The sequence below is a fragment of the Cryptomeria japonica genome, chromosome 4 (assembly GCF_030272615.1).
Source record: "Cryptomeria japonica chromosome 4, Sugi_1.0, whole genome shotgun sequence".
Lineage (NCBI taxonomy): Eukaryota > Viridiplantae > Streptophyta > Pinopsida > Cupressales > Cupressaceae > Cryptomeria > Cryptomeria japonica.
Window position 1 is genome coordinate 189171272 of NC_081408.1, and position 13211 is coordinate 189184482.

Genomic DNA, 13211 nt, shown 5'->3' on the forward strand with positions numbered 1-13211 from the left:
CATTTAAAAAATTATATATAATGAACAATTGTTAGACAACTTCGCGAAAGGGTTTCCACAGCTTCTTACTTGCCAAATACAATTTCCTACCACACCTTAAATTACCTGCTATATAGAATTGAGATTATATGAATGCAGTCAATTTGCCTCATTTAAACCACGTATCGAGGATCATCGACTGACTTTTTTTTGAAATGTTGATAACATCATGCTATCATAAACTAGACTACACCAAATGCCAAATTTATAGTTATGCTTGACAGAAACACTCTTTTTCTAAATTCCATAAATGATAAACCTGTCATCCCTGATTTAAGGGTGTGTATTCTTACTGAAATTCCCAAGCTGAAAATTATTTGCATGTTAAAAACCACAAATAATACTTAAAACACCAAAGATTCGACATAAACATCCAATACTAATTGAAATAGATTTAGTGGCCAAATACACTGTTCCATATGATATGTTGAGATCATAAAAATGCTAAACAAGTTTTAGCTCATAAAAAGCTTGCATATGCAACCAGAGAGAGGGAGAGATCAAATAAGCGTCCGGTCATAAGATATTGTGCGCTACAACAGAGGAAAAAAGATATTATGTCCAAAGTGCAGGTATATAATCTTCCATATACTTTATTGAGAAGCCTATTTAAGAAAACCCTCTGAAAACCTTACTTTCATGCCTGCTTAAACCCTTCGAAAAGCATCTCCTTCACATATGACTTCTCCTGCCTTGTTCTCATTTCCATCAGAGTGCTTATCCTTCAAAGCACAATCTGGATGAAGATCAAAATCACATCCTTGGCAGTAGTAAGACCAACTACACCCAGCATCCTCACACCCATTACACATGTATTGCTTCCTCCGAGTCAATTCCAGAGAATGTTCGTGCAGCTCATGCTTTGTTTGTTTTGGATATTTCTCCACTGCTGCTTCCAATTCTTTGTTCAGCACTGCAACGCAAGCATCAGTAAAGGGATAAGCCTTGGCCCCATGGACACGAACGATGGTTGCGCCATCTTTTCTCACAGTTTTGCCATCAGGGCCAATCATGATCAATGATGGAATTCCTCTGATTTGGAAGTACTGGCTTAGATCCTTCTTGACTTTGTCTCCAAATGGAAGAGCTAACCATGGCATGCTTGCATAGTATTCTTCAAAACCTTGTTGGTTTCTGTCACTAGAGAGGAAAACAATCTCAAGGGATTCCCCATTTTGCTTGAGCTCATTGTATACTTGTATAAGCTTTGGGGTGAATGCTCGGCATGGTGGGCACCAATGAGCAGAAAAATATAAACCAACCATCTTGCCTGTCAGCTCAGATACTGGCACCTGCAGCAGAATCAAGTCAAGAATGATCATCTCATTTATTGCTCTGCTAACACACATATCAGTGGCTTGCACCCATAAAAATGGAAAGGGTTAGTTACAGCTATATCTCTTGATGGGCATCGAAACTTATTACAGCATTAATGTTTATAGAGGTGAAGCTGCTTGATCAGAAAGATGACAAACTGCGTCACCTTAAAGTAAATATAAAATTTAATGACTTGAGATTTCCATGTGTAAACATTTCAAGATTATATCTGGATACACCTGTTTTAAACTTTTTCCTTGCAAAGCTTAAGGTTCTCTGCTTCAGACTCGTTCGAAAGTAAAAGCAGATTGTTAAAGCAGAGTAGAAGTATTGTGAGGGAAACGAGAAGTATGGAAGTAGACTCCAAATACTGGAAACTAAAACTCTGGAAGGAGAATTGAAACGTTGGAAGGGAAAAATGGAATCTAGAAGAAGACACGACTATTGGGAGGAAAAAGATTAGGACCGTTGTATCGAAATATATTCTTGGAATATAAAAGTTGTTGCTATGACAACAGAACTGTTGCGTTTTACGTCCTAAACCCACAATGTTAAATGTGGTATTTTCACTAAGTTTAGTACAATGTATTGAGGTTATGGAGGGCCCTTCATGTGATGGGAAGAACATGGGTGGCTAGTTGATCAGGTTCTGTGTCAGGCCAAACCTAATAAGCTATTGGCTAGTGTAGACCAATGTTAAAGCTACAGCTATTTAAGTTTCTTATTTCGGAGTTTCATAACAGAATCATGTGGACTTTAAAAGGATAGTTGTATGGTGAAACCCTGCATTGAAATCTACTTATATGATGCATCTTTGTAATTCTTAGTGTTTCGGTGTTCTGGTTTCTCTACGATGATCTAGCTGTCAAAGACATCTGCAGGTGAAATTAAATATAAATAAATATGTGAAATTGGAAAAGTTAAATAGGTTTTATCTTAATTATATTTATAGATCTAATGAAAGATCTTTAAATAGATAAGATATGTAGATAAGTGTGTCTCTTACATGGGACATGATTCTATATGACAAATAGTTTGCAGTGTTTGATTATATATAGTTTACATTTTTCACACTCTCATAAAATGTATTTTATGGCACATTTTATCTAGATGATGGGAGCTACCTATAACAAATAGGTTTATTAGATACTAATGTAGGAATGAAGAAAATTTAATACCACTGCCTACTCAAACAAATCATACTTCTTTACTGCTCTCTCCAATTCCCCATTAGCAATAATATCTTCCTTGACAAAATTCAGAACAATTTGAAGTAACGAACAATAATTCTGAATCATTTCAAAACAGTTAGAAATGAAAACAGAGAGAACCTGAGAGGGAAATAGTATGCATGGCGCTCTGGGATATAGCAAGTCCTCCCCAACAATTGTGATAATAACACTTAATACCCTTGGACATTCCCATTTGAAAATGGTCTTCAACTGCTCTGCAGAAAACAAACCTGAAGTGGGAAATTCCCACCCTTTGAGAGCAATGGCAATCCTTAAGTTGTGGGGTTTATAATCCATACCACCCCACAGCACAACCCAATATAATATAACCTACCTTAAAAGACGAAAACGGAAAAAGCCACATGTCAATCCAATCTAACCTACCTTAAAAGATCCTGTAGGAATTCTCGGCCTTCGAAAACCAACTTGGAAGAGGCATGTGCATGCTGAAGCCACCACTTTAAACAATAAATAATCTGCAAATCCATCCGCCATCACACATGCGAAAACTAAAGCGGAATATCATTTGAAGTCCCCCATGCTAACTCAACATTTAAAAAAAAAATCATCTCTATTAAAAACTACTTCTTCCGAGTCAAGTGGACATCCTCTATTAGCCAACATGTTTGCCATGACATTTTCTTCCCTATAACAATGTTTAACTTTGTAGTTATGCAAACGATGAAACAGAGAGCCCACCTATTATTTTCTAGTTTGAAGCATCCCACCTATTTAAACATGAGATAATATTGAGAGAATCCCCCTCAGTCACCACATTTTTAAACACTAATTTGAGAACAAAACGAATGTCAAGCAGTAAGGCATTAGCTTCAACAACATTAAGAAAAAAAGATAGACACAGTCAAATCCAGAAGCAACTTAATGATTTGATTATGAATTGTGGAAATTTGATAAAATTAATTCAACAACATTATTAGACCCATTTGGTAATCTAGTAGCTCCTGCATACAGAACATCCCCCCATATGGTCTCTCAAAATGCAACCAATCTCAAAGACTCCATAGTTACCTTTAGGTGCATCATCAAAATTCAATTTTTTGAAGCCAAAATCAGACGGCTCCCATTTGACATCATTCCTATTCACCTTTGAAAGACCAATATTAAAAAGACTACCTTTAAAAAGGAGCGTAATTCTCTTCCATTCCTTGAGCACACAATCATCCCATGAAGTGAAGCCTGATTTGACATGTTTATGTTTAGATGTGTAAGCACACATAGCTTCTGCAATAGCTTTCTCAATATTATGAATGGTGTCTTCGAACTTAGCACTTTGCTGTCTGAATATAATCTTATTTCTAGCCCACCAAAAGTTCCAAATTAGAATAGAAGGGGCAACTTCCTAAAGACAAGAAACAAAGGAGTTATAATACAATTTTGGTGAAGATTCAAAAAGATCTTGTAACTTAGAGGGGAGAGGACTAAACCACCTAAGTTTCCCACATAACCAAATTCAACAACTATGGGCAAAATCACAATCAATAACCAAATGATCCATAGTTCCTAGAGATTTATCACATAAAACACATTTGAAAGCCTAACAAATGACCAAGGAGACCAATCTATCACTCGTTAAGATCCTGCCTTTAGAATGGATGATTCTTATTAGAGTAATGTGTGATGTTGGTCCTTGTAGAAGATCATGATTCTTTTTCTAGAGTAAATTTTCTGGTTATTGTCACTTTCAAATAATTATGATTTAATTTTTCATAGAATAAATAGCTCTTTTATTTGAGAATCTCGTACTAGCATTCCTCTTATTCCTATACATTTTTATTTTATTTTCATGACAATGATTTTAGATGGTGTTATAATCAAATTAGTAGATATTTTAGATTATTTTTCTTAGCTATCTACACACTATTCATTCCTTCTATGATTTACTATTTCTCCATTGTGTTCTCTATAGGTATATAGCTTGTTAGTTTTTATTCATGACTTTACTTCCATGATCTATGGTTTAAACAAAAAATTGACAAGATTTTTATCCTATGATTTTGTGGATACATAATTGGCTCTTTGTACATATAAGCCAAGTGTATTTTGTTTAAATAAATTGAACAATTTGTAGGAAGCTTCTTCCCCACTCATTATATATATTCATCTATTAGTAATTTATCCTCTCAATGTTATGGGATTTATAATCTTCAATTTCACTCACAATAACCTGATGATATATTGCTCTAATCCTAATAATTGAAACCAGATAGCTTAAATAGTTTTTACCTCAATTAAATTTATGGATCTAAATATTTTTTAAATATTTAATAAACATAGATAGATATATGACTTTAGATGACAATTTTTTTTATATTGTGTGATTAAATATTTTTCTATTTTTTAACACACATATTATAAGTCAAAACTAGTGATTAAGGGTTCAATATTTTAGTTACTTACCTTTCCACCACTGTTTGTGATAAGAAAATTATGCTCATAAAAGGCTAGTGGAGATTACAAGCTTTGTGCAACACATCTAGCTATCTCTTGAGCTTGAACTCCATCTAATTTCTTCTTTGTAAATGGATAATATTCAACAGCAAATTCTATAACCAACTCTATGACTTATTAGTGTACTATTTTATCATCTAGACCAAGAACAATAAAGGTTGGGATGCCTTCAACATTAAAGTATCCCAATAAATTCATGAATAATTATTCTTTGTAAGGAAAATAAAACCATGGTATTTTTTGCAATATTTTTTGAGAGAACTATACACATATGACCTAAGAAATTTTTTATTGTGAATTTAAAGGTGCTTGTGTCAACCTTCATATCATGGTTCAATGTTTTGTTCCTTTCCATATATTTTTCTGTTAACATTTATTTCCTTTTTCAATTTCATTGGTGTACATGCATTGTCTAAATAGAACAAATTTTCCTTTGTCTATGTCATTATTTATTATGTTTCATTGTTGACTTACTAATGGTTACAACTTTCCTTTAAGTTATATTTTCCTCTATGTCATCTGATTGATTACTAGTTCCTTATATTGGTAGATTATTTTTGGCTTGTAAATATTCATTGACCATTCTACTATAATTATACATGTCATTTGCATATAGATATCTAATATCGAGTACTAACTTTATTGTGATTTATTTTTAGTTCTAGAAGGGTTTTATCATTTGCCTATGTTATTGTTATTTCAATACAATATAATGCCTCTAGCAGACAAAATTGTACACTTTTTCATATTTATTCTAAGTCTCAAGGCCACAAACATTAAATGCCTATTATTTTATACTAGAGTTAAAGGTTTGATAGATCTAAATGAGGGTTCCACCAAACAAGTACCCCCAAAATTTTGTTCTCAAAGATTTAAACAAAAAATGAACTATGATCTTCCTCTGAATTTTGTTTTTACCATACCAAAGTTTGAGAGTTTCTATAAATAGATTTAGAATGATTTTTTATTAGGTTAAATTTTTAAAGAAATCTCCTTGAAAGAATTCTAAGAATTGGGTTGACAAGAACTGGGTCTTGCATAGGATCTATCTTAGTTCCATTCAAAACATCACTAAGGGATTTTTTCTATTTCATTTTTTTCAAGTTATACATGTAGAAGTCATTCTTCAACATGGCCCTTAGTTTGTCAATTTGTCTTTTCCCATTTTTGAAATTTTGACTTGAGACTTTATGGTCTCTAATTAAAAGGCTCTTTGGGTGTTGAATTTGATATAATTCCTAGGTTTCTCATTATCATTCTAGAATTTATTACCTATTATTGTTGGTTCTCTCGATAAAGTCATTTATGTTGGTAATGATAATTCTTCTCTGATCATCCTCAAAAGTGTGTATGTTTTGAGGGTAACTTCACTAAATATTTAAATGAAAATATGGATATTAAATTAGATATTTGCATAGTTCCTACTCTATCAATAATATATATTTTTCACACACTTATTTCAATTGTAAATCATCTGACCATAAAATTAGGGATTTTCCCATAATCTCTCTTCATAATAATCCTTTTTGTGAGCCTTCTAGGGATCCACCTAAAAATGATGAAGGGTGGTCTATGATCAAAAGCCATTAAAATAACTAAAACACCTATGATGAAAGAGCTCAAGCTATTGAATTTTTATAAAGTGCATATTCAAACCCTCTAGATATAAGGAAAAATGTGGATTTCTCTAACTGCGAGACATCCAATTAGCCTAAATCTAGAACGCCTTCATTGAAACCTATTTTATATTCTTTTCTAATGGTAATAAATTAGTCTCACATTCCATTGAGATGTCTATAAAAAGAAAAATATATTATAGAGAAAATAATGATGAAAGAGCTCAAGCTATTGAATTTTAATAAAGTGCATATTCAAACCCTCTAGATATAAGGAAAAATGTGGATTTCTCTAACTGTGAGACATCCAATTGGCCTAAATCTAAAATGCCTTCATTGAAACCTATTTTATATTCTTTTCTAATGGTAATAAATTAGTCTCACATTCCATTGAGATGTCTATAAAAATAAAAATATATTATAGAGAAAATAAGGATGAAATTATTGATATTCAATTGCGTAGTTATTCTCAACATAATTTTTTTGTGAAATTTTTATTCCACACTCGATGAGTTAGATAGTGATGATATGACCTTTTCTTCTTATTATTTAAATTTATCTCCTAGAAAATTTAAGGTCTTAATGAAATCCCAAATAAGTATGTTGTGGGAGATTGCCATCAAATATTTGTAGATCTGGGTGTCTTTGCTTGCATGAAGTTAGGGTCACTATTTTAAAGCTTTATGTTGCTTATCATGCTATTTGGTGAACTAATTTTTTCTTCTTTAGAAATCATTATCCAAATCATGCAGGGTTTGCCAATTTTGTCTTCTAAGTGACACACACATTTGGTTGATCATATATGTGACCCACCAAGTTGGTGATTTGGACCCTCTTCCATGTGAAAAATCATTATTTTGGAGATATTAATGCTTATGATTCTAATGATGTTGTCAAAAGATCTTCCTTGTGGTACTAGATCACCAATTAAATACCTTCTACTACTTATTTTTTTTAGTAGAGACTCGAATATGATTAATATGCCATTTGATTAAGAGGGCACTCTTTCCATGCATTGGAAAACTAGTAAAAGGGAACCTCAGTGTTTCATGTGTGGTAAATAGGTCTTTTTTACTTATTATTAAAAAATAATAACTCCATGAATGTTAACTCCTAGTGATGCACATCTATCTAGGCTCCCCTGGTTACACCACACAAATAATATTATAATAAACATTATAAACATTATTCAAGGTGTACAACACATTATCCCAATATTCTCTCGATTGTTGTATATATTGCATAAGGGTTAACCAATGAATTAAATCATCATAACCATACATGTAACCACATGAATCTCTACCATGATCTCATGATAAATCAAGATACCTACAATAGAACCATGTGACCACCATCTCAAATATGGAACCCTCTCATCCTTCAACATGCCACCTATGAAGTAAAAGGAACAATCCAAGGTGAAAATACACCAATCCAAAAACACAAGCATCAAATCCAATATGATAAAAGGGCTCCAAGTTTCTATCATAAGTCAAAAAGCCCACATGATTGAAAAATGACATCCATAAAACATGCCAATACATCCATTCATCTATACCTCCTAGATATAATTAACATTAATAAATCTTTCCAATTACATATTAACCCATAAACCGCAATGGATCTCCCTTACCAAATTTTCAATGAAGAACATACATATCTAGGAACTCCCACTACATGGGTAATATCAAATCTATAAATAAGATCAAAATAATATTAAGTCTACCAATCAATGCTCGTATCAAGGTGTGATAAGTAATCATAACATGAAATACCAAGAACAATCACAAAGATTCACACATGTAACCCAAATAGCTACATACTTTCTCAAAATAAGTCACTATCCTCCCAAATTTATATAATCATGAATCTCATAGAAGAAACAATATAATGACCAAAAAAAAATTGTAAACCATAACCTATCCTTCTACCAACACCTTAATGAAGTGACATTGTGTCAATTATGGTTTCCTCCAAAGTACCCCAAATGAAAAGACATAACAACACCAAAAATCATTCAATCTCTTAGACTAAACACAGCATATGTATCATGTAATAATGCCAACACAAATGTAAACCTTTCATGTCCAATTAGATCAAACTCATAATAACCATTTCAAATAATGCAAAAAAGTCCAATAAATAATTTCCCAATATCCTCATATTGATATCATATTATCAACTCAAATGAAAAAAGAGATAACCATATATCCATATCTTGAGATCCATATCTATGCAAGATAAACCATAAACATAATGCACCTTTAAAAAAATGAGCAATACCTCTCAAGTAGTAAACCACTAAGTAAACCGAGAGTGGCAAATGAGAGTGCTCCTCCATGACAACGAAGTCATCATGACTCTCTCCAAGTGTGATCTCCTCTCAAGTCCTTATTATTTCATCCATTATTAATTTAATTCATTATTTCTCTATACCTACCAGAAGACAGTGAATCCTTTTGGTAGCTTGTGCAACCTTTGTTTCTTGCCCTAAGATTGTGTGTATCAATAATGTAAGTTCTTTGTATCTTTCCCTAAGGTTGTGTGCCTTAGTTTTGCAAGTCCAATCACATGCAGTGAGCTTCCTTGGCCTTGTGCATAAAAATATCTAATAAGATATTCATATTGTGAATGCAATTCTCACCATTGGTTTTCCCTTCTTGGGTTTTCCACATAAATATGGTGTTATTGTGTGTGTTGTACCTTGTGGTTTCATGTTTCATAATTATAGAGAAGTTAATTATGATTTGAAGTTTAAAGGATTATAAATAACATGATTTTAGGTCTAGAATAATCTACGTCCCCTTCTAAATCTTTATCTTTTATTCTCTCGGGTTTATAATCAATATTTTTCTTTGTGGAACATATTTTAAGGTGTCAACATAAAGGGTCGTATTCTTGAGTATTGTCATTGAAAAATGTAAAAAAGAAATTGAAAGTTAATACATGATAATTTATTTTAATATTTTTAGCACAATAAATAAGATGTTGTAGATTAGTAATGGATTATAAAATAATATATTTAGAAAGCACAAGTTGTCTCATTTTAAGATTATAAGATATTCAATACTATAGTAAGTTATATCCAGCCATCTAGATAGGCTCTAAGGATTTACATTTGAGTTTGCATTAACTCTAAAATTTAACTCTGTTGCTCATGGTAGAACATATAAACCTTAAGAAGTAATTAAGCAAAGATTATTTTAGTAAATATATAATTTAATATAATTTATAACTTTTGTAGTTCCTACCTGCAAAAATCATCTTCCACCGAACATGAGGCAGGCCCAAAATAGAGCACCCAAGAAAGGCCAGCAAAGAAAAACACACTAAGAAAAAACAAGACCAAAAATAAAAAATAAGAAACCTCCACATGCTTAGGAATTGTAGCCCAGAAAATCATCAAATCTGCAACTCCCACGCACGAAAAACAACCAGGAAGGAGAGAAAGGAGATCCCCACCCACGAAAACCAACCAGGAACCAAAAAAAATAGAGCAAAGGTGTTGAACCGACAAACAAAGAGGGCACCCACAACACAAGAAGTAGAAGACACATAACCAACACCATGATCTCTGCACTCAAAAAACATCAACACAGGAAGAAGAGAATGCCTAGCTCAATAGAAAGAAAAGCCAATGCCAGAAGATGCCTTCAACGAAGAAACCTCCAGGGCCAGAGAGACCAAAAGCGTCAATGCTCCACCAAAAAGGGCCACCTCCAGAACACAACCAACAATAGAGAACAGCCAGCAGACACCCACATCACTAGCAATGAAGCACAACATAAAAAGGAAGCTCTCTGGCTCAACAGAGAATACCGCAGAACAGAAACTGCAAATATCAGACGGTGCAAAGCATGAGCACTACCCATATAGGAGACAATTCATGCAAGGGAAAGAATATAACACCAACCGCAGGAACACCCCCAACAATCCAACCCAGATTCAGCCTCCACGAGCAACGAATCTAATTGGGCCAAGGAAAATTCAAAATGGTCGTCTATACAATTAGTGACAAATAATTTGATTTATTCTATACAATTTAAGATTTAGTCTTTGTTTATTATATATTTTTGTCATTGTAGTTAAATGCCTTGAAAGATGTAAAGGGAACACCATCCTAAGCCTTGCAAACCTTGAAGTGTAAAGGTCATTGTATCTAGTCTTATGAGCTGGTTCTATTCTTGTGAGTTGGCTCTAATCAAGATTACGTGATCTATTTGATCATTAAATGTGACATGTTCTTCGAGGTTAATATTTTAGTATCTCTCAATTAGAATCAGCACCCATAGGACTATTTATTTTATTCACTAGAGATCAACATAATCTCAAAGTCCTCACTACTACTGTTTAATTTCTTATATAATTTTCTAAGCTTTAGAGTTGACCCTCTACAAGGAGCCCACCAACAAGATGAAAAAGAAAACACAATCTTATCTATTGACTTACACAATCAATACTAATAGTTGTCATTGCTAGCCCAAAAACTTTGACATCAAAGGCCTAACATAGCTCACCTTTAGCTTGTGTATCTAACAATGATAAGGCAAGCCATGGCATGATCTTGTGATACTCTTCAAATAATTCCTCATTGCTTGTCTTCATCTTTATACAGAAAAATGATTTCAAAGCCTTAATTATCCTCTGTATACACTTCTAATAGAACAAAGGTCATAAATATGAATGGATAGAAAATACCAACCCACACTTCTTTAAAAACACATTTTACTGATCCAGCATTAACAATTCAATCTAACGACAATATTGCGTTGTACAATAACAAATTTAATCTAAAACAACATGATACACTAAACCCAATAATAAATGTTAATATCAAATTTAATCTAATACACAGTAGCAAATTCCATGAATGAAAATGCTTTTCTACACAGAATAACAAAGAGAATATCTAATCTATCAGAACAGAAAAGTGTCTACCACATAGCTCTTTTAATCTTAAAAGAAAATAGTTTTTGCATACCCAATAACAAATTTGATCTAAATACACATAATTTTGTCTATCCACATGCACACAGGAGAAAGGTAACGTATTCCAAATTCAAAAAAAATGGAGAGAAAGATAAGTATAAGGAAGCTATGAATCAGAAGAACATGGTGAATTAGCAAATAAAAACACCCCCAAATGGTAAAAATCACACCTGGTCTCCATTGTTTCTGATCAAGAAATCTCTTTCGTCAGTGCACAGCAGAGAACTCAGGCTCTGTTGGGTTTCGATGTTGGCCATTGTATACAATTTGAATGCTTCCTGCTTCTAAACAAAACAATTTCTTATGCTTCAAAACTTTTCAATATGTTATGAACAATCTTATCCTCCCTTCTATGATGCAGCAGCCTAAGAAAGAACATAGATAAAAAGAGTTTTTTAAATTTTTTGAGGACAAAGTTCCCATCGCCTTCCTTGTTTTCTTTGCAATTTTGTTTGTCCTGGTTGGCTTTGATCTCCACGACATCTCTTGGAAATGTAACACTATTTAAATCTAAAATACCGCATTTCCCAATCAAAGAGGATAATAATTTACATGCATCAAATTTCTGAATGAATAATGAAGTACGTGTTGCAATTATATTTCCCCCGTGTCAAAGCCCATAGTCACTTTATTCAGTTTATTCGCAGGTGCCCGCTGGAAAAATATTCTCAAAGCGACAAATAGATGGTGATTATTACAAAGGAATTTTTCAATTTTTTTAAAATAGAATAAAAGAAAATTTTTAATTTTATGAAGTCAAAGATAGCTTATGGGACAGTTGGCACATCTGTTTTTCATGATGATCTATTAATATGCAGTTCGATGATAAAATTTTCTCTTTTTTAATCTTTTTCTTTATAAAAAAATCTTGTAGAAAAACCTATGCTAACTATGCATATCTAACATGTTGACTCCTTTCTAGAAGATGGACCTCCTCTCGGGATGATGTGCTTCTTACTGTCGCTGATGCTGTTGTCGATGCTATTGTTGTCATCCCTAAAGATTCAATTTGTGTTGCTCTTGTTTTGCAGCTCCATTCTTGTTGTTCTACAATAGCACTTTGTTGGCCTCTAATTGTGTTTTGACGGGGTCCTCTCGCTTGCCCTCTCTTGTGATGATCCTAATGATAGTATTGCCTGGACCATGGTTTGTCGTAGGTGGAAGAGGAAGTCTTCCCCACTCCCCCAAACCCCTCCTCAAGGTTCTGGTGACCCTCCCCCTCCTTGAGTGGGGTTATGTTTTGTTGTTGGTTTGACGAGTTTTTCTTTTGGCCTATCCAACTGTATTTTTTTAGGGTTTTGTTTTCTCTCTTACTACCTTCAAGTTGTTGTAAAAAGGGTGAACACCCTTGTTCTTGATGCTTTCTTAGTAAAAAACATGGATGTCATTACACACATTACAATACAACATAAAAAGGTTCTTTGACCTAACTGTCTTAGCTATGCAAAAGGTACATATCTTCTCTTTCTATTTTTGCTCGGTCCATTCCATCTGCCCATTTCACATTGAAGATTATATGACTTAGTCTTGAATTAGGCTATGAGAATAT

General features: G+C 33.2%; 1 protein-coding gene across 1 annotated transcript; it reads right to left on the minus strand.

The window, feature by feature from the left end:
- Nucleotides 1-452: 452 nt before the first annotated feature.
- On the minus strand, nt 453-11997 carry LOC131027790 (probable nucleoredoxin 1). Its single transcript, XM_057957878.2, has 2 exons — nt 11833-11997; nt 453-1331 (listed from the first exon to the last, which is right to left on the minus strand). The coding sequence occupies exons 1-2, from the start codon at nt 11917-11919 to the stop codon at nt 687-689; spliced, it is 732 nt and encodes a 243-aa protein (XP_057813861.2). The 5' UTR covers nt 11920-11997; the 3' UTR covers nt 453-686.
- Nucleotides 11998-13211: the final 1214 nt, after the last annotated feature.

What these genes read in the sequence shown, in the direction of transcription:
- LOC131027790 (XM_057957878.2), bottom strand. Translation starts at nt 11,919, where the DNA reads ATGGCCAACATCGAAACCCAACAGAGCCTGAGTTCTCTGCTGTGCACT. An exon ending in TCAGAAACAATGGAGACCAG is followed by an intron (nt 1,332 to 11,832) that starts GTGTGATTTTTA and finishes ATTCTGCTGCAG; the next exon opens with GTGCCAGTATCTGAGCTGAC.